Source organism: Poecile atricapillus, chromosome 2 (genome assembly GCF_030490865.1).
Source record: "Poecile atricapillus isolate bPoeAtr1 chromosome 2, bPoeAtr1.hap1, whole genome shotgun sequence".
Taxonomy (NCBI): Eukaryota; Metazoa; Chordata; class Aves; order Passeriformes; family Paridae; genus Poecile; species Poecile atricapillus.
In genome coordinates, this window is record NC_081250.1 from 94,544,845 (window position 1) to 94,568,669 (window position 23,825).

Below are 23,825 nucleotides of genomic sequence, written 5' to 3' on the forward strand. Positions count from 1 at the left end.
TCCTTATGACCAACCAGTGTCTGGTTATGCTGCTGCCTGGTACAAGGAACTGCTGCTTTTGGAAGAGGAAGATCTTCTTCAAGGGTGTGAAGGGAAGTTCTGGGCAGTCAGGTTCAGCAATACCAGTTGAATTTGACAGATGTCTGTTTTCCTCATTTTCTACCATCAACCTAACTTTGTCCTTGAGCAAATCCTCGTGTGCTCGCTCTGTCTTCCTGTTTCGTTTCTTAACCTTTGTGCTGTCTAACTGGATGGTTTGTTGGGACAGATGCAATGTCATTCTGTATTAATAGTAGTGCTTGGAGACCTTGAGTGGAGCCTTAAGGCACTAACGTGTTTCTGCTGGTGAGATGATTTCACAGTGATACAGAAATGGCTGTACTGTTTGAAACCTCTGAGAATGCCAAGCATGAAGTAGCTGTGACATCTGTCCTCAAAAATTAACCTTAAAAACCAGCATTCAGTATGGTATCAGAAGTCTGTGTTAATGTTTCAGTGGGCAAATAGTTTTACTATGAAGTTTAAAGGAACAACTTGTGTCTAAATCCAAGTACTGTGTTTCAATACTTGACTTTTCATTAAACTCTTTGGGTGCTGAGTTCAGTATAGTCAATTGTAGCTGCTGTAATTAATCTTTCTCATGTCTAAAATACGGCAAGCTTATTGAAATTTTGTAAGGAAGATAAATTATGCCTGAATTGAAGCTGATACTCCTGCACTTCCATGTTTCTCTTCATTGCATGTGAAGGCTATTGAAGGTACAGTGTTCTGCTGTGCAAGGAATGGGTGGAAAAGTGAAAAGGTGAGAAGCAAGGCAGGTGTGAGGAACAAGTTCTGGCCCTGCCACAGCACCCACTGCTAATGTTTAAGGAGTTGCCTGAATTGTATAACCATGGTAGTATATCACTAGATCTGTGTTTCACTGAAAAAGTGAGTAAATGTATGGGCAATGTTTGCATGAAATCAGTTCCAAGTATGCTTTTCTGATTTGCATGCAATGGCTAAGTCCTAGTGCTTCTTGGTTTGGGTCTTGAGCTGGTTAAACCTGCAGGGGTGTAAAAGGAAGAGGTGCAGTCACTGTGGTTTTGGCTGGGGAGGAGGGAGGGTCTTTTGCTTTGTTCTCCCACCCTCAGCCTGCAGAACTGACTGAAAGAGGGAAGTGCACTCTGTGCTTTTTTAAGGTCTTGTGCTTCAGATGCCATGGTTTTGTGGTAGTTTTCTACAGTTCCCTCCTTGTTAGCCTTGATGCAGAACTAGATAAATGTCCTGTCAAATGAGTTTAATGCCAGTGCCACTTAAATTAGCAAGGAGCTGGAAGAACAGGGGTGTAATGCAGTAGGCACTCTTGGTGAACTCTCTGTGAACTGTTCTAGCTGCTGAGATGACTTTTCTAGTAAATCAGTCCATACTTCAGCCTGAGAACATGTTGTTCAGTGTTTTGGCACCTTCATGCCGTAAAAATGAAGGGAAAGTTGTTGATATTTTTAACCTTGAGGAAGCAGTTAAGTGACGTGAAAGGGAGCAGTATCTTCCTTCCTCACGTAACCTTTTGTGTTTTTACTGTTGTGGTGGTCATGGATCAGGATGTGGCAGTAATGTTGTATCACCTGGTCCAAAACTGGGTCAGATGAAAAGTCTGGTTTGTTACTTTGACCTTGGTCGTATTTGAGAAGAGCTTAGAAAAATCTTATGCAGTAATGTGTAAAGTACCTTAAGATTAAGTTATATCTGTAAAATAAGTTGTGGTGAAATGTATTCTCCCTTTTAGAGAAATGGCTGAGCTTTACCTCTGGGTATCCGGTGTCAAGCCACAGAGGAATCTCCAGTGTCTAAGACAGTGGCTGGCAAACCTGCCCTGCACTTACTAAAGTATTAAAGTACTAAAATAAACCTCCACTTACTAAAGTATTAAAACCTGTTAGAAGTGCATTTTAAGGTTTGTTCTCATCCTTTTCTTCCTTGTGCAGATTCAGTGGTGTTCAATGCTCCTGGGCAGCAGCTGTGAGGAAGAGTTCTGGAGCCATATTTTATTTTAATTCTCAGTTTCTCACAATTGTATTTCTGATAATGAAACTGACTGTGCAGATAGTAGTTGTAAGACATAGTTTTACACTGCGCCTCAGTACAAAGTCAAGACACTCTCAGCTCTGATGCTAAATATTCTGCCATGAGAAAAGAGGGGTTCCACATTAAGCTGAGTTGAATTTTTGCTCTCATTTATAAATTCAGCAAGTGTGTAACAGACATTGGAAGGAGCAAAATTGTAGGGCTTTCCCATGCAAAGTATTGCTGACAGTAACTGCTTTTTGCACTTCAGAAGTTGAATTTATTGGGTAATTGGAGCTATTTGTACAGTGAATACATTTAACTTGTCTGCAGCTACAGTTCAGAAATTGATTTTTCCACTTTGAGCAGAAATGCCACGGAATGCTTTTCCCTTTTATTTAACTTTTTCAGGCTGTCTGCTTTAAGTTGATGGAAATACTTTGGTAGCATTTTCTGGGAGAGAAAAAAAAATGTTTTTTGTGAAAGGAAATTGAAAAAGTTTTAAGCATAATAATATGATGTTACTCTTGATTGCTGAGATAAGATTCACTCTTATAAACAATCTGATCTTTCAGTGCAGCATCCAGTGGATGTGGCCATAGAGATATCAAAATTTGCATAGAGCTGAAAGCCACAAGATACATGCCAGTTGCCTTGGATGATTTGGGGGACTTCTGAGTTGCAATCGAAAAGAGGCAATAATGGAAATCTTGTGGTTTTTTCACAATGCCACAGCCTGGTGTTCGGGACTGGTCTTAGAATTGAAAGTGTGTGGCTGGACTTAGAATTGAAAGCTGGATTTAGGAAGGCTTGAGGGCACTCAGCTTGCTTGTAACTCTAGGCAGCCCTGAAAACATTGAAAAGACCCTGGTCTGGTCTCTTGACTCAGAAATCTTAGCAAGTCTGTCACCAATGAGATACATCTTCAAACAGGTACTTAGCAAAATAATAGTCACTGTTTTTGTGTCCTCAGATTCTCCTGTTCAGTGTAAGAGTTTCAGGAACGGATTCACTGGTGGTGCGGACATTTTCAGATGAATTGTGGAAATACCAATATACTGGAGACATTGTGATTAAAAAACAATTGAGACTGTGACGTTGAAATCTGAGTAATTTGGGTTTGGTTTTGTGGTCACAGCTAACTTATCCATCTGGCTCCTTCCTTTATCTTTCTTCTACTTCTTTCACCCAGTTTTTTCTGCATGCTGCTTTCTTCCAGTACCTCTGACACAGTCAAAATGCATTGCTTTGATTTTTCTGAGGTATTAGAAATAATATTTAGTTGCTAACAATGTTCAGAAACAGTGAGGAGATGGCCAGCTAACAGGCAGTACAATCAGGAAGGTGTGAACACTTGTGGAATAAAACAGAAAATTTGCACCTTTTTGATAACACATACCCCCTGGAATAATTACTTTCTCTTCAAGCCCGTTCTCTCTCTTCATGTTAGAATACGACTTAGTGCAACCTTCCAAGCCTACCACAGTACATTGTTTTATAAATCAATCCAGTAGTGCCACTGTCAATATTTGAAAGCTGAAAATCAAAGCAATATTCTTCAATTCAATTTTTATCACCATCTATCATTGCCACTTATATACTGGTCTGTCATGAAGTTGTCTTCAATTTTTGCATTTGTACCTGTTAAAGAATTTGTTATATGCAGCAAATGCAAGAACTTCTGTGTAGTCCTTTTGGGGAAATGTGGCTAAAATTTGTCAGTGTGAAGTGGAACTGTGCAAAAACTTTAAATCCCACTTCTGTTTCTTTTGTGCACATATATGTGAGTATGCACATGTCCATACTGAAAAAAGTACAGATGTATATTTAAAAAAATATTTGTATATAAATGCAAGTATATATTCAAGATACTGTGCTTCTATCCCTGCACGCCTGCAGACGTGCTCCCTGTATTAGTTTCAAAAGGCAAGACCAACAGCTTTTCACCCTGGGGAGTCTGACTTTTCATTCTGATCTTCCCTGTGAACTACAGACTAAATGTTTTCTTAATGTTAAGCCAGAGCTTTCTACTACAGATGAAACTTGCCTTATGGTACACAGTGATAAAGCCTGAATAATCAGTACTTATTTTTTCTTTTAGACTCTTGTCTGAAATTCCAGACAATTCTGGATTGTTGAGACTTGGAAGATGAAACATTGGTGCATGTGAGACTCAGAATCTCAAGTCAGTGACTGTCATGTTGAGAAATATTTATATATCATAAAATATATTGAATATATTTCAGTATTTAATATGTATTGATTTAAAATTAAATATCTTCAATATATTTAACAAATCTGTAGCACTAGTATAAATAAACATATCTTCATGTTCTAGAAGGGGCTTCAAAACTCACAGTAGGTGAGACCCACTGCATAAAGTAACAACTGTTTTGTCTTTGGTGCACTACGGCACAGAAAACTCTGTGTGTTTTGGATGATTGACATTATTTCTGGAGCTTGGTCACGTGAGATGAGATTCTAGGTCAAGGCTGTGCACAATGTTATATTTTTGTGCTGAGATAAATAACTTGCCATGTGCTGCAGGATACTTGCTGATAGAAACTTGCTGAGAGAAGGTCTTCTCCTATGGCAGGGTGCTAATCTTCAGTTTCCTTCAGAATCAAATCTGTGTTTGGAGAAAACCTACATTATATATTTTATTTGAGATGGATCTGAACCACTGTAATCCATTACATTCAGATTGGCTTAAGTGAGGCATGTTTGTGGGTGCTGACAATATATTCTGAGCATTTAGTTTCAGGATTCTTTTACTTGACAAATTAATGCTGGTATTTTGTTTCTACAATACAATATTTTTTTAAAAAAATAGTCAAAACAAAAGGTTTCTCTTTATATGTGCTTCTGCTAATTTCTTGCTATATAAGTAAGGGTATTGGCAAGAAGGAAAAAGAAATAGGTGAAATACCTAATAAAAATTAAGCTTTGAGAGTTTTCCTCTTGTTTTGACCCAAGTGTTGTGTTCATTTTTCCTGCAGTCATCTCAGAAAGGGAAGGAACAGAACTACATTCAGGAGTCTCTTCAATATACCCTTTCTGTCTGTTGCATTATTTTCCTTTCCACTGGCATTTTGTCTATTGTTTTTTATTTATTATTATATTATGCTGTGCTATATGAGGATTGATAAAACCATACAATAATGAAAGTTTTACGGAGCCTGGGGAAAAGGAGGCCACAAGATCTCTGTCATTGGATGTGTTCAGTTGAGATGGGGAGCTCTGCGTTCTAACACCCTGTCAACAGATTGTACAGGTGTCCTGGCCATTGGCTTCAGCTCTAGAACAACCAGTGGAGCAAGGGATATGTCTGCCTTTGGCAAGGGATGCTGAGATTTTCTAGGCATCAGATTCTCCTCTGGGATTTTGCAGAGTTCATAATGCCATAGCATAATGCAGTTAATACGGTACTAATGTTATCCTCTATTGCAGCTATTGAGTCACCTGATTATGGGAGAATAAAGGGTTTATGGCATTTTGGAAGCCTGTAGGGCTTGACACATAGACTTCCTATCAACTGAATTGTATGTCTTTGATAATTTCTGCTGCTGCCTCTTGCTGCTGTATGTAGGGAGCAGGAGGGACCCTCTGAATGTCTCTTGCATGTAGCCCCCGAGGGAGATGGCTCCACCAGGAGCAGGGGCCCCTGGCTTCGATCACAGCTTTGAGCTCTGGTCTAAGCAGATGACAAGTTGTTCTGGGTTTTGCCCCATGGGCTTTCTTTAACCAATTAGGCTGCAAACCGTGGGCTGGTGGAACAGGTGCAGAGCTGCTGTCTTTGTGAGGGAGCCAGATGGCCATTTAATTGTCCCAGTCGCTGAGTAACACTTGGCCCAAGTCTCTCACTCAGCTCTCAGTTTTGCTGCTGCTCTGCCAAGCTGGGTCTTGTGGCCTTAAGAAAATGAGGACTCCAGAGAGAACTCTGAGCATCTGGACTTCTCTTAGTCATGATATAATGTGGTTAGTTTAAAACCTCAAAATGGTTCATAGCCCAACATTATTTTCTTAAAAGAAATAAATTTCTTGATGCTTTCCTGGAGTAAATATTGCTGATCTGAGCTGGCTTATTTTGCTTGTTACAATATTACTAATATCAAGGTGATGGGGAAAAAAGCTTTAAGTAGGAACCCTTATTTCAAAGGATTGATTCCCTGGGATTTTGCAAGGAGAACCTTCATATCTATTGAATTACCTCTTACCACGACAAGATCTGAGTGGAACAATTTTGGAGGTTAAGAATATTTTGGTTTGCTAAAGTTTTCAAAATCCTGTTTTAGAAAAACAATTTTTCATTGTTCAGAAGAAGTAAGAAATGATTATTTGAATGCTTCACTTAAGGGGAAGTGCTTTAGGGCTTGTAAACTTGCTGAGTAGAATTGCAAATTAAGTGTGTTTGCTTGTCTATATGCTTATATTTATTCACTTGGTTTAATAACTGCAAATATTGTTTACCTGTAACCTCTTGAAATGAATATATTTGTTACTTACATGTAACTATTTTTTTTTTTTTGTCAAGATGATCCACTTTTATTATAGTAGATCATTTAAGAAGCTACAGCTTGGAGGTGATAGAAGCAAAGTTTGGGACTAAGCAGAGTAATAATAATATGATATTTGCAGTGCTAGGGAATTGAATGAAAAAGATGTCTAGGTATTTCCAGCAGGCCATCTCTTTTGTTCAGTGCTAAAAAGGCAGTCTCTGGGTCTAAAGTGATTATGATGTACCATGTTGATTCAAGCTGCTGGAGTTAGACTGTCAAGTCACAAGTTGCTTATATATGTAAGGGGTTGAATATCTATGTTAATAAAATACAGCTATTTAAGCTTTTGTGTTTAGAGTTGATGGATTCTAATCTGAATTTATTTTAAGATTTTATTTTATTTTTTTTAGCCATCCTGCTCCACCTGTTTTGTTCAGTCCTGGATCTGATTCACACAGCTTTTTTTAGTATTGTTTTGACTGTGGCTCTGGCAGTACCAATTCTACCCAGAAGCTACATAGCCTATGTAGGATTATACTACCTCTAGGGGAGAAGGTGAAGAGCTTTGCATGGTCTGTTGTGCTTACATTTCCAGCCTTCACTGCCCAGCAAATGAATAATACCAGAAAGTCTATCGAAGGTCTACCTGCTTCTTTTTTATGATGAAATACCACTGTAAGAAGGGCAGTGGAAATACCTTCTTCTTTAAGCACAGGTTTCTCTCCAGTTGAATTCTCTGCCTAGAGAAGCAGTTGAAAATAGTTGGTGCAACTTTGTTTTAGAGTTACCCACATGACTCCTTTCCTTCCTGCCAGCCTATAGAACCGAGGCATGGATTTTAGCCTTCACAACACATATGCAGTGATGTAAAAGTCTATTTATGTGCAGAGGGTTACTAAGTAACAGTTGCTGAGGGAAATGCAGTCTTTAACTGTGTGACGTCTGTGCACTTAAAATTCCCAGCCAAGTACTGCATTAACATAGATTTTGCACATTAATGTAATGGGATTTGCTGTGGGCAGTGTGAGCAAAACCTTGGGAAAACAACAGTGTAGTTTTAAGGGATTGTAGTCTCTGCAGCCTGACCCTGCAGACAGGAGATGAAACCCAGTTTTTCCCTTCTACCTCATCCTCTCCATACCACACTGTAATTAAGGACCCTGATATATTTCGTAGAATCATAGAATATTCTGAGTTGGAAGGGACCCATCGAGTCCAACTCCTGGCCCTGCACAGGACATTCCCAAGCATATCACACCATGTGCCTGCAAGTGTTGTCCAGACATATCTTGAACTCTCTCAGGCTTGGTTCCGCTCAGTGCCTAAGTGAAGAGCCTTCTCCTGATACCCAACCTAAACTTCCCCTGAAAAAACATCAGGTAATTCCCTTCAGTCCTGTCAATGATCACCAGAGAGAAGAGATCAGTGTCTGCCTCATTTGCCAGCTTCCAGTCAGCTGGGACCTTTCTAGATTCCCAAGGGAGCTGAAAAATCATTGAGGGAAGTCTCATGGTGACCTCAAGCAGCTCCTTGAGTATCCTGGGATGAATCCCGTGAGACACCATAAATTTGAAGGGATCCAGCTGAAGAACCTAGTCCTCCACAGGGTCAGGTTGGCTTGGAGTTTATAATTCTCACATTTGTGGTCCTCCAGTTCACGGCTCTGGAGGTTCTATTTTAAATATTTGTGTGCATTTTGTGTATTTTAATATTTGTTTGATATTTGTGTGTGTATTTGTATTTATATCTATTTCTGTCTATATATAAAAAGGATTCCACATGTTTGTTTTGTGTTTGTACCTTCCTTCAGGGGGAGAAATGTTGAGTGGCAAAAAAACAAAAAGAGTTGGGGATGGATTGAGTGTTGATAATACAAGGAGAAATTTCCCTTGAGCTGTGTCTCAAATGTGTCTCTTCTATTAACTCTGCTTCTAATTTTTCACAGTCTAATAGAGCATTTGTTTTTTCTAAGAATATTTTAAAAATAAATGTCATTTGGGAAAGGTCATGTGTCTAGCCTTGAAAATGAGCTTTTGTATTGGAAAAGGTTCTACTTAAATGATCAACCTTTCCTTTAAATCACACCTAATATGACTAAGAGTAGGGCTTTCAACTCCAGACCTTTATATGCTGATGAAGATGATTTGTTGAACTTTCATGAAGTCTTACAGCTTTGAACAAATTTCTCTATTGCCAGGCTACTTTCTGTCTGAAAATGGAGGATAGGGAGAAGTGTGCATGTTTATAAATAATTATTTCAGTGGGAAAGTAAAGCTTATCAGGTTGTGTGATTTGCTCACTGTGGCTTAAAGAGATCTGTATTTCAGTGAGGTTCTTATGTTAATGATGTCATTATGTCAGAGTACATAAAAGATGGGCAAAACCAAATTTTTATAGTGAAGTACTATCACACTCCTTTTATAAAAGTGTCATAAATAACTATCAGGCATATCTAGTCATTATTTTACTGGATTTTAATTATGTCATTTTAGCTGAATCCAAGGAAGTTATTTGTTGATCACTGAGAAATGCATTATGGCCAGGGGTTGATCTTATGCTATTATCTTGGGCTTTTCAGTAGCCAGCATTGTCACTATAATGGAAAAAGTATTGTAATTTGTCAACTGCACAAAATATACTTTATTTACTCATGAAAATTGTTTTTTACTTTATTTTCTTGTTCTTTGTATGCAAATTAAAAAACAACAAGAACAACCCAGCAAGCCAAGCATAAACCAAACATAGTGATACCATCTCTCTAAAAGTGTGTGTGTTTTCTGTTCCTGGCATTGTAAGGTCCCTTCACATTTTTGATGGGGTATAATTCTCAAGTACTGTCTGACTGCATTTTATGGCTGTGTTTGACAGAGTATAGTATCTGAGGGTTTTTGTAGTCATTCATGCAGTTCACTCATTTTGGTTTTGAGGCCAGAAACTCTTCCCTCTGGAGAGAAATTGATCCTGAATTCTTCATTGTTCAGTCAAGCTCCTGTTTTTCTGTAACTCTTGTGATCAGCTGTGACTGCCCAAGTAGTTTTAAACTGGTGTATTGGCCACAGCTTTTTCCTCAGGAAGCTGTCATCACTGGTGGGAGTGATGACTCTGAGCAAAGTATCTTTAGAGTCTACAGAAGAGGCAAAACATAACAAGGGGAGAAAAACTGTCACACAATTGACACATCTATTCTTCCAAAGCCTTTTCTTGTTGCTCCTTAGTGGCTCATGTGTTTTCTCTCAAATGGCCAAGTTCAGGACAACTGGAGTTAAACTTATTTGCCAGTAGCACCTGCCTTTGCCATGCCACACTTCAGGAGCTGCTCATCAGTTCCAAACACCTGTAATGCAACCATTCATAGTTACTTAACTAAAATGGATGCAAAAAAATAAATGGAACCTTTTCTGCAAAGCTACTTTCAGGCCATTTGGCCCCTGCCGATCCTTGTGAATGGAGTTAACCCATTTCAGCTGCATGTGCCTTTCTTGGACTTTATGAGATTCTTGTCTGTTTACTGCTGTAGCCTGTCAAGGTCCCTGTCTGAAGAGCACCTCTGCCTCTGTGTACTTACCAGTCCCCCATTTTATTATTACCTGGATTTTTAATAAAGACATCAATCGAAATTTGCCTCACTGCTGATCCCTGAGGGATGCTGCTGCTGACTGACTGGCAGATGGACTCTGACGTTGATTACCATCCTCTGAGCTTGGTGGTCCAACCAGTTACCCACCCCTTGTATTCCACCTACCCAGACTGTCTTCTTGGTTTGACTAGAAGGGTAGAGTGGCAGACTGTGGGAGGCTGTGTCAGAGGCCATGCTAAAGTCAGGGGATATGATGTCATGCTTTTCCCCTCCTTCACAAAACCAGTCATTTCATCACAGGATGCTATCAGGGCAGATAGTCATACACAATTTGCCCTTGATAAATCCAAGCAGGCTGCTCCTACACACCTTCTATCCATGGGGAAAAATTACTGTTAAAAACTATTATGACATCTAAAAAAAGACAGCTAAGCTTTTGAAATGCTGTGTTTAAAGCATGTCTCTCATTTTACTAATGCATTATCACTCCTTCAGTGTTAATGCAGAGGTTTCTGTTGAGTACAAAATGTACCTTCCTTTGACAGTCTCTTATCCTTCAGTAAAGTATTGCACTTTTGAATTATTGACAAAAAGAAATATTGAGGCCTTCTTTCAGGACAAATCCACATAAAAGAGAAAAGAGGTGAGAAGTGCACTTTCTAGTTGTATGATGATCCTTGATTTCTTGAAACCTTTCTAGAAAAGTGGACAGTTGTCACAGTTACCATGTCTTGACAGATTGACAGCAGCCTGTATAGTGTAATGGTACAAAGTCAATGTTGAGTGGTTACAGAAAAAAAGGCAATGCTGTCTGGCTGAGCTGTCAGTTGGGTTTTTATTTGGTTGTTGTTGTTTTGGGTTTGGTGGAGTTTTTTGGATTAGGTTTTTTGTTTGTTGGTTTGTTTGTTTGTTAAATAGCTATAAAAGAGGAAAGCTCTAAGAATTAGGCACTGGAGGAAAAGGTGGAAGTTGGAGAAAAGAACAAATGTTCCTGCCTGGAGTTGGAGATACCCCCAGGCAGTGAATAGGTATGCTTGTAGAGCTTCGTGCTCCCCATCCAGAGCTTGGGGCTTGCACAGATGATGACTATAACTAGTGCAAAGTAGAGCTTATTTAAATCACCTTTTTTTCTTTATATTTTTAACATGTAGCTCTTGAATTTCAATGCAATATTTCTCCTGAAGATGCAGAGTTCTTACTAGAGCCACACTAGTGAATCAAACTGTGGTAAACTGAATCAGCTCTGTAGTGGGCAGTGACAGGACTCAAGGTAATGGTCTGAAGTTGTGTCGGGGAGGTTTAGGTTGGATTTTAGAAAAGAGTTCCTCACCCAGAGGGTGTCTGGGCACTGGAACAGGCTCCCCAGGGAAGTGGTCACAGCACCAAGGCTGGGGGTACAGGGGGTGTTTGGACAATGATCTCAGGCACATGGTGTGACTCTGGGCCAGGATTTGGATATGAAGATCTTTGTGGGTCCCTTCCAACTTGGCATATTGAATGATTCTGTGATCTTTTAAAATGACAGTTTCTGTTTGGTTCTTGGCTCACTGAGTGGTAAGCTGGCTGCTCACAAATTGTATTTCTGGTTTTAACTATTTCTCCTGTCTATACACGCACATGAGTGTTTCAGTGTCATCACTTCTGATGCTTATTTACACTGGTATTGGATAAATTGGACATTTAGCTCTCAGTCAGTATGAGATTTATATTGCTTGATCTTTCTCAGGTTTAGTTTCTTTGTTTGACTTTATATATTTGAGAAGTGGTAGCTACAGCTGTTTAAAACAATACTGTCCCTGCAACAAAACAGGAAGTGTTCCTGAAGAACAGGATTGCGTACTGTGCAAATGGGGTCTCTCTTATTCAGTTAATAGATTAGCTGCCCGTGCTTTGCAAAAGGTATGAGAACAGGCTTATGAACCATTTATGTTATGGAGAATTTATCTTATCATATTGGCCCTCTGAAGACATTTTGGATAGATGCTTACTGACCACAGTCCTTTTTTTATGGTGTACAGAAATGGCAGCAATTAACTCCACAGGAAAACCCTCCCTAGTTCCAGGTGAGTAATAGTAGGTGTTTGCAGATGAATCAGGTGTCACCTGGGACTGAAGAAGCACTGAGTGTGAGATCTGAGTGAGTCATTTCCTTGGGCTCTCAAGGTTTGTCTTACCCCGAGTTCAGTGTGGTAAGCAGCAATAGATAACTTGAGATGACTGTTTCTGAAAGTCAGGAACATGTTAAATTAATGATATGTGGGGGGAAATGTAACATTTTAGCTGTGCTCCTTGCATATGAAATCACCAATAGCTGCTGCAAACTCACCACATTGTGTGAACACACACAGTGCATGTTACAATCTGGGCTGTATTAGATTATCAGTGTGCTCCAGGGGAGGGCACCAAAATCTGGAGGTGTTAGTGCAACTGGTATAACAAACCAGTTGGTGGCCTGGTAGCCAGAACCTGATGAGGTCAGGCTCTGAGTGACAGCCTTAAAATGCCTGGAAGCCCCAGTGTGATCACATGCTCTGACAGAGTTTTCAGTATACCAGTTTTGGGCCAGCTAATGGAATTGGTTTCTGCCATTCATGAACGTCCAGATCTTCAGGATTTGTTGTTTTCCTCCTCACAGAGGTCATTACAATTTGAATGCTAATTTAGACATTTTAAACAGGCTGAAAATAAACAATTAAAATGTCATCTCTCAGCACATGTTTGGGTAAACAATTGGGTTTGTTGTACTTACTTCCAAAATATTTTGCCCTTAGACTTCATTATTCCCTTCTGAAATGGGAAAGTTCACCTGTTGAATATGTAGGTTAGTATTTCAGTGTGCAGCTTCATACATGTGTTACAATGGCCAATTTTTCTTCTAATATTGGTGCAGTTGTAACTCTGCACAGTAGTTTTTGTGAGAATGCCTCTGTGTTGGCTAAAAGCATGGAGGGAAACATTGTTCTCTTGTTTGTTTTCAGAAAATGTGGTGGGTTGACCCTGGCTGGATTCCTGGTGCCTACCAAAGCTGCTCTATCACATGTTTAGTGCATATGAACATTGTGAAAGGGAAATTATCATGCCAGTAAGGGTTCTGCTCCTTGTTCCTGATAAAAGACGAAGAAGTCAAAGCAAGCAGTGAATGGGAGCAGTTTCTTTTTTTGTTGTGAGAATTTGGGGGATTTGTTGTTCTGTTGCTGTGGAATTTCTCTCTTGTTGGAGTGGATTGGTTTTGGTTAGATTTTTTTTTTTACATTCTCCTGACTTGGGTTCTATTACTTTAGTGTTAATTAGGTGCATTGTTTTCAGTAATTTACTTTATGACACTTTTTCTGGTTCAGTTTAGACAGTTTCTTGAAAAATGACTGACAGCTAGAGTATTTCTGAAATCAGTTAATCTCTTGCAATTTTGCATTTTGTGGTTGTTAAGGTAACTAGGAAAAATGAGGAAGGGATCCTCATTGTGCTTTCTTCAAGTGTCTTAAGCAAAATTGTAAATTAATTTTAATAGGTGCTCTGAAATTGCTCTTTAAAAAATATTCAGGCAAGTATTGCATACATTTCAGTGTATATTCTGTGTCTCTTAGGAAATATCTCTTAGGTTATTTCTCTGTGTTCTAGTAAGGAGTTTTATTTATGTACCATTGACAGCTGTCTATTAGTTAGCAATTGATTTATACTTGAAAGTCTTACATGGATTGATGAAAGAAAGGTCAGCCCTGTTTGGGCCTATAGTTGGACATAGATGAACAAATCCTTGGGATGTTATTGTGGCTTTCTGAAGAGGCAGCTGTTCCTGAAAGATGATTTTAAAGTAAAAAATTAGCATTTATCATTCTGTTGCTTCAGGCTGGTTGACTTGTGAGAATTGAAGTTGCTGAGAGTTTATGGGTGAGGTCTATCTCTTAAAATTATTTATAAAAAATATTTACAAAGGTGACTAATACTGCTGCGAAACTTATTGTAATGTCTTTGGTGAGGTATGAAAAGGGGAGGTAACTTCTGGTCTTTACGCATGTTGAGAAACAGACTCCTTGAGGGGCTTTAATGTGGTTCTGAAAACTAATGGTCCCTCTTTCCTGTCTTTTTATCATTATCAATATCCAAGGTAATTATGTGAGGTGCAATTACATTTCTGTGCATGCTGTCTTTCCAGCTCATGTATTTTCTCTTCTAGGAGAGAGATTTGGGCCCATGGTGTTGTGGTGAGGCTCGTGGGGCTTGTGAAATCCTAGGGCTATTAACCCTACTGCTTCTCTTCCTTGATACGTGGGCAGCCTTGATACTAGTAGGGGGATCCTGAGACTGATGGTATGGCTCTGGGTCTGAGAAACAAGGGCACAGGAGCCAAGGTTTTCTCCCTGGTGCTCCCAGGCAGGGCACAGGGCTTGGAAAGAGGTGAATGGATCCTGGAGGTTGACAACTGGTTGTACAGCTGATGTTGACAACAGGCATTTGGCTTTTACAATCATGGAGATGCTTTCTGAGGGTCAAGGGCCCCTCAGAAGTGATTGAATCTATCTGAATTGACTAAATCAGGCAAAAGCATCTTCAACAGGCTGGTCAATCTGGTGAGGAGGGCTTTAAACTAGGAAAAATAAGGGAGAAAGAGATGACAGCCCACAGACAAGTGAGGAAGTGATGGAATTGGGTTGGAAAATGAAGGGCACAGGGTGATGCAGACAAGAAGAACCTTGGAAAAAACGTAACAAGGCTGAAGGTAGAGGTTGGTTCCATGAACTATCAAGAAAATACTCAGTTTTGCCTAGTGTCTTAACTTTCCTGGTGAGTCTGCATTAGACTCAAACTTTTGATAAAACTTAGTATTTTAATATTTGTAATGATATTTTTAAGAGTTTTCTTTTCTTTGCTTGTTTTTAATATAGTTCTATAGTGGGGGGCTGTTTTTGACACAGTAGTATATTGATAAAGTGATCCTTGATAACATGATCAATGTCTTTCTTCCTTATCTTCACATATTGTATGCTTGATGTTTTTTAAAATTTACTTATGTGGGAATTAAAAGATGTCATACCACTATTTTGCAATTATACAAACTGTTTCGTGCCTTTATCAGTTTCCCTTAGCTAAAAGAACAACCCTTGCTTCCGGGCCAGCTGCATTTCAAAACTCTTATCTGAAAAGAAATCATTATTTACATTTTGAAGAAGGCAGTTGTTCTGATTATTTTGTAAATGTCAACCCCGTAAGTCTTGATGTTTTAAAGCATTTTTTTCTAAGTGGTGTTTGTGCAGTTATTTACACTACACAGAGGACCTGTGCACTTTGTGGGAGCACGGAGCAGTAAAACTCATTTTCTTTCAAGATCATGCATTTGACATTGTCCTATTTAAATCAAACAGGGAAAAGGAAAAGTAATTTTCTGCAATATTCTGTCTTGGGTGGATAGACAGGTATGTGCACACCAAAGCCTTGTTTTCTATGGTGGCAGGGTCATGGGAGCTTCCCCCTTAATCAAATGCTACATAGCAAACCTTCTTTTCCCATACAGGAGTGAGGGAGCAGCTGAATTCTGGTGGATTGGACCCAAGAGCTGGTTTGGTTCCATTTTCTCCCCTTCTCCCCCATCATGTTACTAAGATGGATTATTTTTAGTCCGTCTTTCACCCCTTGTCCAGTTCCTTGAGGGCCCAAAAAGTTTTGGGAGCAGCCCAGCTTGTAGGTATGGTCAGGAGCGAGGACACATTCCTTGGAGATGGGACAAGGTTGGGATCTTGGCAGGAGAGCGCACCAATGATGAGCTGAAATGTCTGTGTCAAAATACCTTGCCACTTTGGAAAGGCAAAAGTGTCTCTTTCTTAACAACCCACCAGCCTCAAAAAGACCTTTTTCTACAAAATTTAAGAAACGTCTTTTAATTTTGCTTTATCACAGTTCAGAAACATTGATAAGTACTGTGTTCAGAATTTTCCTTGAACCTACAAATCTTGCAGGGAAATGTAACGTATTTTAGCATCAGGCAACTTGTATGTATAATTTTTCTTAGCATTGGCCTCGAAATATACTTCATGAGGCTAGAGACTGCCAAGTGACCTAAAGCATTTTCAAGTGTGCTGAAAAATTGCCCTTCTAAAATTGACTGCTTGATGTTAAATTTAATTCTTCTTTTAATTCTTGGCAAATAAAAGAAAATAAATCTTGCTTTTTAAATGCTGAAAATGTCTTAGTAGTTTCTAGGGAGTTGAAGGGATGTAATTTTAAATGTTTTTGAATGCATTTTACATAGTTGCATTTGAGCTTTCTTTCCTCATGAGCTAGACACTTGGAAGTGAAAATTAAATTCAAGAAGTTGAAAGTTCATGTTTGGTGTGCACTAGCAATTGTTTCAGAGTGTGTTTCAGACTCATTAAGCTCAAAGGGGATTTGAATTAATCTGTTCTATCTCTTCCCCACTGTGAGTAGGACAGCAAGAAAGTGTTCTAAAGTTATCTACTGTTTTTGTCTTCTTTCTGTAACCTTACGGAAAGTACTAAAAAGACATTTTTATTATTCAAGAAAGCCAGTCTGCATCCGTGTTGAGGAAATGACCCAGACACATATTCTGTGTAATTATTTTGCACTGGTTCATGCACGTAATGGAATTAGGAATAAAATACCAGAAGTGAAATTCTGGCTTCCCTGCAGCCTGGTTTGCTGCTGGGGAACTGGGCAGAGCTAACCTCTTGTGCTAGGTGCCGAGTTCCTGCTGTGCATATTTACTTGGCACAGTTGTGCTTCAGCTCTTTGTAGCCCCCACAGTCACATGTTCCACTTTGCTCCTGCAGGCTGGTGGAATCAACAATTTATCTTGACAAGGGGAACCTCGTGTGTTTTCTCTTAACAATGTTAATGTCGGCTGCAGAGTCAGGATATCAGCTATGTTGGGGTTTGTCAAAAATACCTGTCCATTGTCAATTGGAGTACTGCAAAAGCCAGAACATTTTCACACCTAGGGGACAAAAAAAGATATTTTGCTGGTAATTCAGCAGAAAGGTTCATCTCTAATAGTTGTTTACTATTCTTAAGTTTGGCACTTTTTCCCTGAATATTTTTGAGATGCTCTGTGACAGCTTTCATTTCATAAGATATTTCACTCAAAATACCTTTCAGGTAATGGAAGAAGGTAAAGAGGATTTAACTGAGTTTTTTTTATTATTTATTTTTATTTATCTAACACACTCTTAGTATCCCCTTGTTCCTGGGTTACTGCAGACATCCGTCTTTGTGTTTGATGGACCAGATTTGGACACTGCTTCAGGCCTAATTTCTCATTTTTTTATTTTTTTAAACAACCATAAGTATCATGCAAATGCAGCACTGCAGCCTCACGTAGCCATGGTTGGTGGGACTCTGCAGAAGGACTGGAGCCTTTCCTCTGTGTATCATGACATCAGGTGACTTCTGCACTGAATCATGGTTCAGAACCATGCACTCTCCCAGATGTGCTCCTTTGTGGCCAGCTGTTTCTAGATGGCCCGCAGGGAAGCGTAGAAGAGCTGTGGGTGCCTTTGCTTTGTTTGCTGCTCAGTGCTGCGTTGGGCAGGTGCACCCACAGCTGTGCAGCACAGCACAGCAACCCTGCAGGGACCCTCCTGGCCCTGCTCCCAGCCAGGACTGTGGCGGTGCTCAGTGCCCTGGTGGGCTTTGTGATCCCCACAGACAGCTGCCACCCCTTCTGCATCTCTTCCTGTGGGTAAAAGGTGCAAATCACCAGGTTTACTGCCACACTCAGTCCTCCACAGGCCCCTGAGGAGGATTCAGGACTGAGGATTTCTACTTATGCAGCAATCATTTTGATCTTTCTTCATTGCAAACTGGCAAACTGAGACCTCTGATATGAGAACTTCAATGTAGGAGGTTGAAAGGCATTTTTTTACCTGAATAAAAGCCCAAAATATTTGTAATCTTCTCTCCCTGGCTAGTGGATTTTTATTTTGCACTTTTTTTAAAATGAGTTTGGTTTGGTTTTTTTCTTCCTGTTAACTATTGGGTATCATTCTGTATGTAGCTGCCAGTTTTTTGCATCCCTGTTGTGCTCTTACAATAGATAGAGTAATTAGATGCTCAATATCTTTTTCTGGTATATTGGATATATACACATATATATGAATTCAGATTTTATCAGTCTGCTAGAATATAGAAGTGCTCTCATTAGCTGTGAATAAAGCAGGGTTGTTGTTGTACACTTTGGTTATAGCCCTTCAGAAAGACCTCATGTGGTGGCATTTGAAAATTACCAGTCTGCTGGGGCCAGGCACTGACATTGCTCCATGGATTTATGAAGCTCTTAAGGAGGTACACCGAGGATTGAGGCTGCAGCATCAACACTGTGTTTATGACTTAAACCACATCCTTTTCTTTAAAAACAGAGTGAAATATTTGCACTTGTTCAGCATGTGGCTAAAATAAGTGCTTAAAGGAAAGTAAATTTGCACTCAGATGAGATCAAGATGATGAGTGGGCTGTGAAGACATTGATATTGACAGCTGTCACTTTTCAGACAATTCTGGAAATCAGCTTGAACACCTTTTGTAAAAGGGACATGCTCTTGTGCTTGGTGTCCAAAGTACGGGTTTTTGATTTTGTCCCTTGAGTGTTGTTACGGTTTCTCTTTGATTTGTGAGGTCAAGAGCTGCATCCATCAATGTGCCTGCCAGATGCTGTTTGCAGTGGAGCTGTAGAAAACCTGCCTGGGTTCAAAGCAGGTATCACATGTTCTTTAATAGCATTAGTTCCAGGTTGGGTGTTCTGGAGGCTGTTGAACCTCACTGTGCTCCCAAGTGTGGGTGTAGGTCCTTGTATTGGTCTTCACAGTTTCATCTCATGAATGAATGCCACTGCACTGCTCGTGCAGCTGGTGTGGTGATGGTTGCTCTGTTCTCTAGGACCAGGGAAATAACAAGGCAGAGACAAGTAACAAGTCATAGCCCTGCGCGTACTTGTCTGAATTTGATGTGATTCACATCTGGGTTTCCTATGTGTAGTTTCAGGGTTAATGTGCACAGAGTGAAAGACGGTTGCTTGAAATTGAAAATATTGACCCACAGCATATTTTTGTGTCTTGCCTTTACTTGTTTTGCAAATTCCTTGCAGTTCTAGGAGGATTCCTGATCCTGGCAATATCTTAGAGTACCTACAAAGTAAAAGGTCCCTTACAAAGCTTTTCCTTTCCCTGTGCACAGGGCACCTGAGATAATTTTTTTTTTTTTCAGTTCACAGTATTAATGCAAAACTCTTAAATCTTGCACGGGGTTGTCTGACCTGTTTTTTATTTAGTTTTGTTTCCCAAATGGACGCTGTCATTTTAACATCTTGCTCCCAAATGCCTTTTGTCTCTGTCAGTTGTACAGACACAGTAATGTAGTCCCTCATTTTCTTTTTTTTGCATGCTTGAAATTCTGTCCTCAGCATAGGGGAATACTGTGTATTCCCCTATAGTAAAAGCTGACAAGTAGCACACTGTATGTCCACTAATTGTCTTTGTCTGTTACATTCTGAGCTGAAGAGACCTCAGTTAGAAAGTAGGAGAACCCCATTGTGGTCAGGAGCATTTAAAGGTGAGATATTATCTGTATTTACCCAGTTTGTAAGAACACAGAGTCAAAGTCATCTGTTCAATCCCAGTTTGGGCCTTTGGCTTGACTGGACTCAGTGGTCCTTGTGGGTCCCTTTCAACTCAGAATATTCTGTGAAATCTGTGAAACTTTTCCAGAAACAGAAGTCGTTTTAAAACAGCCTTCATAAAAGAAGGGAAGCATGTGGCAAAATAGTGTGGAACCATAATGCAGAATGTAGCAAATTTTTGAATTGGAATTCAGTGTTTTTTACTTCAACCCCTTGGTATTTAAAAGTTTCAAAATAGACTGAATCAGTTTCTTCAAAGACCTGGGTAATGTGTTTGAGGCACATCAGACCTTTATCAAAGTGCCTTGGTCTGCCTTGGGGGTTACTGATGAGAATCTTTTTGTTTGCAACTCCTTTTGAAGTTCTCCTTTGGTGACAGCAGCAGTAGCACTGTGCTGTTGAAGCTGAGAGGAACAGAAAACTGTCCTTGGAAACTCTAGCCCTTTTTCCATCATCCTGTCATTGTTTCTTTCTTTCTTATGCCTTAAATAAGATTTTGACACATGCATGGGAACGTAAAAATAATTACATAGAGAACTATGAAGTAGAGGATACTGTGAGTCTTGCATTTTAGAAACTGCATGTAAAAATCTGTAGAAATGAAAATTAAACTGAGAAAACAAGATGTAATAGAAAGCTGGAGATAATGATTGTGATTTGCTTGATGTTTAAAGGAGTTATTTCATTTAACCGAAAATTAATGATAAAATTTGCATCCTTTTCTTGACTGGAAGAACTGGGGACTGGAGACTGAAGAACAAACTGGTGTAGGATTTCCTGGAATGTTTTCAAGAGCTTGGACCTGTGTAGAGAGCACAAGCCCAGCTTCAGTCTGGCATAACCTTGTCCTGAATGATGGCAGTGGTCTTGTTTGAGGAGTGCAAATCTGCCAGTATGACATTGTTAAAATTGACTACTCACCCTCAGTGCGAGAGGCCTGGTGCTTGCTAGTGTGTGTCTGAGTTTCTGTATCAGTGGAAAGGCCTTTGGGAAATCTGCACATTTAAGAAGAATTAATGGTCGAGTTCAAGAATATGTTTGAACATACTTGTTAATGCAGGTCCAGAAGATCTCTGCTCACCTGAAGAGGGCCAGCTGCCATTCCATGAATTCCTGCTGCTTAATAAGTGTTGTCCACAGCATCTCATCTGTTTGACTGTGTTAACTCAATGTGTAGACATTCCTCTCAGTGAACAGGAGCTAAAAATTCTGATACTGATTGAGGTCTTATGATACGAACAAGCAAGGAATTTCTCCAGCTTTTATGAAAGCAACATTATTAAAACTTAATATGGGGATGAAGAATACAAAAAACACAGGAAAATTATGACTCTTAAGATTGACTTGGATCCTGCCCTGCTCACTGCGGCACTATTTGGTATTTAGAGAAACATCCGTGCATTTGACAGGCTTACTGACACTTGTCTCTCAATCCTGTTACTGTCACAATTTTGAAGGAGCACATATTCATGTTCTAAAGAATTTTCTGACTGTTTCCCCATGGAACTCCGTGGAAAATCAGTTACCTCTGAGAAGAGACAATGTATAGATTGTCCTGAAGGTATACTGTAGCCTGAACATCATACATATATTTAATGAATATTAAATGAAAGGTAGCCTTGTGTGGTAGAGTTCAGGGGAATATCATTGCAGAAGTGGGAAATCAGGAATGTTTTGCAGAGTTCTTCTGCTGAGTCTGAAACAGTATGATCCACTGCTAAGGATATGGTTTAGATTATTCAGATTGTTACTGCCTGGAACAACTTACTCTTTTTCTGTTATTTCAAAATGAAGGTTTATTGCCAGTCAAATCAGGTTTTATCCACTAGTAACTCTTGTCTTTTGATGTGGTGCCTGTTGTTTATCTTAGCTTTGTAGATGCAGCATAGGGGAAGAATCAAATGTTTAGCCATGCCCCCAGTGCTGCTGGGTTTTGTGAAGGGAAGGTAATGTGGGGAGGAATGAATGACAGAAGGAGCCGGAGAAATGTCTGTGCTGCCAAAGCAGCTGCTGATGCACTCACAGTCTGTGTTGTCTTGCTGCAGCTTCCGATGCCTGTGTGACACTTTTCCGAAAAGAAAGGAAATTTTAGCTGTTGTCACTCATACCATTGGAATGGAGCTAAACATACTAGCTAAATACATATAATAAGGAAAAGGAGTAGACTGTAAAAGGCAGGAATGAAAGCACAGACAATATGACTCTGTGCTTCGTGCTGGATTTCTTTAATTCTCACTGGGACATAACACTTTTTGAATAATCATTTTATCTCTGATGAGAAGCTTTAACTTTTCTGTGTGGTTTTATCACTTAGAAAATGAAGTCATTGAGTAACAGCTTTGTGGTTAAAGGAAAAGAAACAAGCCCTTCCTAACTAGTATGCAAAACTGGCAACGTAGTTAAGAAGCTGGCTTGAATACTCTGGAGTACAACTTTCCATTTCCAAGGCCTATGATTCCTTGATGACTTAGCTGCTTCTCTAAATGTAATATGCCTCACTGCACTTTTTAACCTGGCCTGAGATGGTAGTACCTGCAGAATACAGCTCACTGTAACTCAGGATATCTTAATATTTCCCATGTAAGTAAAGATCATCTAAGTAGGCACTGACAGCAAAAAAAAAAGTAGCTTCTTCTTGCACTAATGGGTGTATATGTAACATTTTTGATATTGCTGTTCATTTGTTGCAAATATTTTGACAGCTACTGGTTATTTGTATATTTACCTATCAAAGTTTTAAAATGTTGTGTAATGTGGACACTGGTGTGCACATGGTGGATAATGGGAAAACAGGTGAACTGAGTTGTAAGGCACCAGAGGATAGCTACAGTGGAAAGTTGGGCAAAAAATATCTTATAAAACTGAGGCAGATTATAAAGCAATTCTAATTTTTATCAGTTCTGAATGAAGAGCAGCTGTATGTGTACATATTCACATATATAGAGCTGTAGTGTATGTGCATATCTCATTTTGAAACTGCTTTATGAAATAATAGAGGTGGTTCTAGTCTGTCACCAGCTGTTATGATGCAGTAGCTGCTGGCTTGCTCCTTAGGTATTTTATGGTATTTTGGAACATGAGTAGTCAAGGAGATGCTTTTTGGGGGAGACAGTTTTTTGTGATTTTAGGCCTATATAATATTTATTTAATGCTAAAATCAGGTATTACATACTCTCCTGGGAACTGATACTGTAAAATAAATCTATTTTCCCCATCACTTCTGAGATTGTATTGAGTACTCAACCTGAAAGAGCTAGGTAAAATTATGTTTACTCTCTTATGTACAAAGGGCCTTTATTTTTATAATCAGCCTAAAGCACACTGTAACTGTAGGTAAAGAATCTCTTATGGCACAGCTCAGACAATGTAAGGGAATGTGTTTCAACTTTTTCTCTTCATGATTGCAAGGATGGAGATGCTTAAAAATTTTTAGGACCATAGAAAAAAGAATCAAGCAACTGACCGAGTCTTGACTTTTTTTCAATACAGCTTGGCTTGATCAGGATCTGGATCATTGATTGTTCTTTTGCAGTGATATGTCTTGTATTGGGTTTGGTAATGCAAATATTATATATGCCAGAAATAATGTGTTGAGTGATAATGTGATAATAATGGAAAAAATAAAGCAAAATAAGTATTTTGGAAGTTTGCATTTTGGTTTGCAAAGGCATGCCAAGTAGAATTATATCTAGCCATACACTGTCATGTTTTAGGCCGATACTTCACACAACTTTGCTGTTAACATCTTGGAGCTGGCATCTGTCAACACCAACATTGTGCCTTACTCAGGGAGCAGACAGCACAGCTGCTGTGTAGTTCTTTATAGTGATTTAAGTCAAACCAAAATGTCTCAGGGTTCAGTCTTTCTAACTTCCCTGAAACTGCCAAAATCCTGTTTTCAAAGTAAGGGATGCAAACATCTTCCTGGTAAGAGCTTGGCGTGACAGCACATTTCACAGACGCAGCTGAGTCTCTGCTGGGTAGTGTTTTGTTGCTGCTGCTCTTGATGCCTTGCAGCAGGTTACAGACCTTCAGCTGTTTCCCAAGAGGAACAAGAGCATAAAGAGCAGCAATCCCTCTCC

The 23,825-nt window shown here is 39.5% G+C and overlaps 1 protein-coding gene across 6 annotated transcripts in view; it reads left to right on the forward strand.

Annotated features, from left to right (window-relative positions):
* The window catches only part of MBP (myelin basic protein), a 137,346-nt gene that overhangs the window by 57,270 nt on the left and 56,251 nt on the right, over positions 1-23,825 (forward strand). For 2 of the 6 annotated variants that reach the window (XM_058833670.1, XM_058833675.1), the window contains exon 1: positions 13,238-13,354. The exons of the other annotated variants lie outside the window; for them this stretch is intronic. In XM_058833670.1, the coding sequence (XP_058689653.1) occupies positions 13,262-13,354 (93 nt within the window). In that variant the 5' untranslated portion in view covers positions 13,238-13,261. Of the gene's footprint in view, positions 1-13,237; positions 13,355-23,825 lie in introns of those variants that run through there. 6 annotated transcript variants of the gene reach the window in all.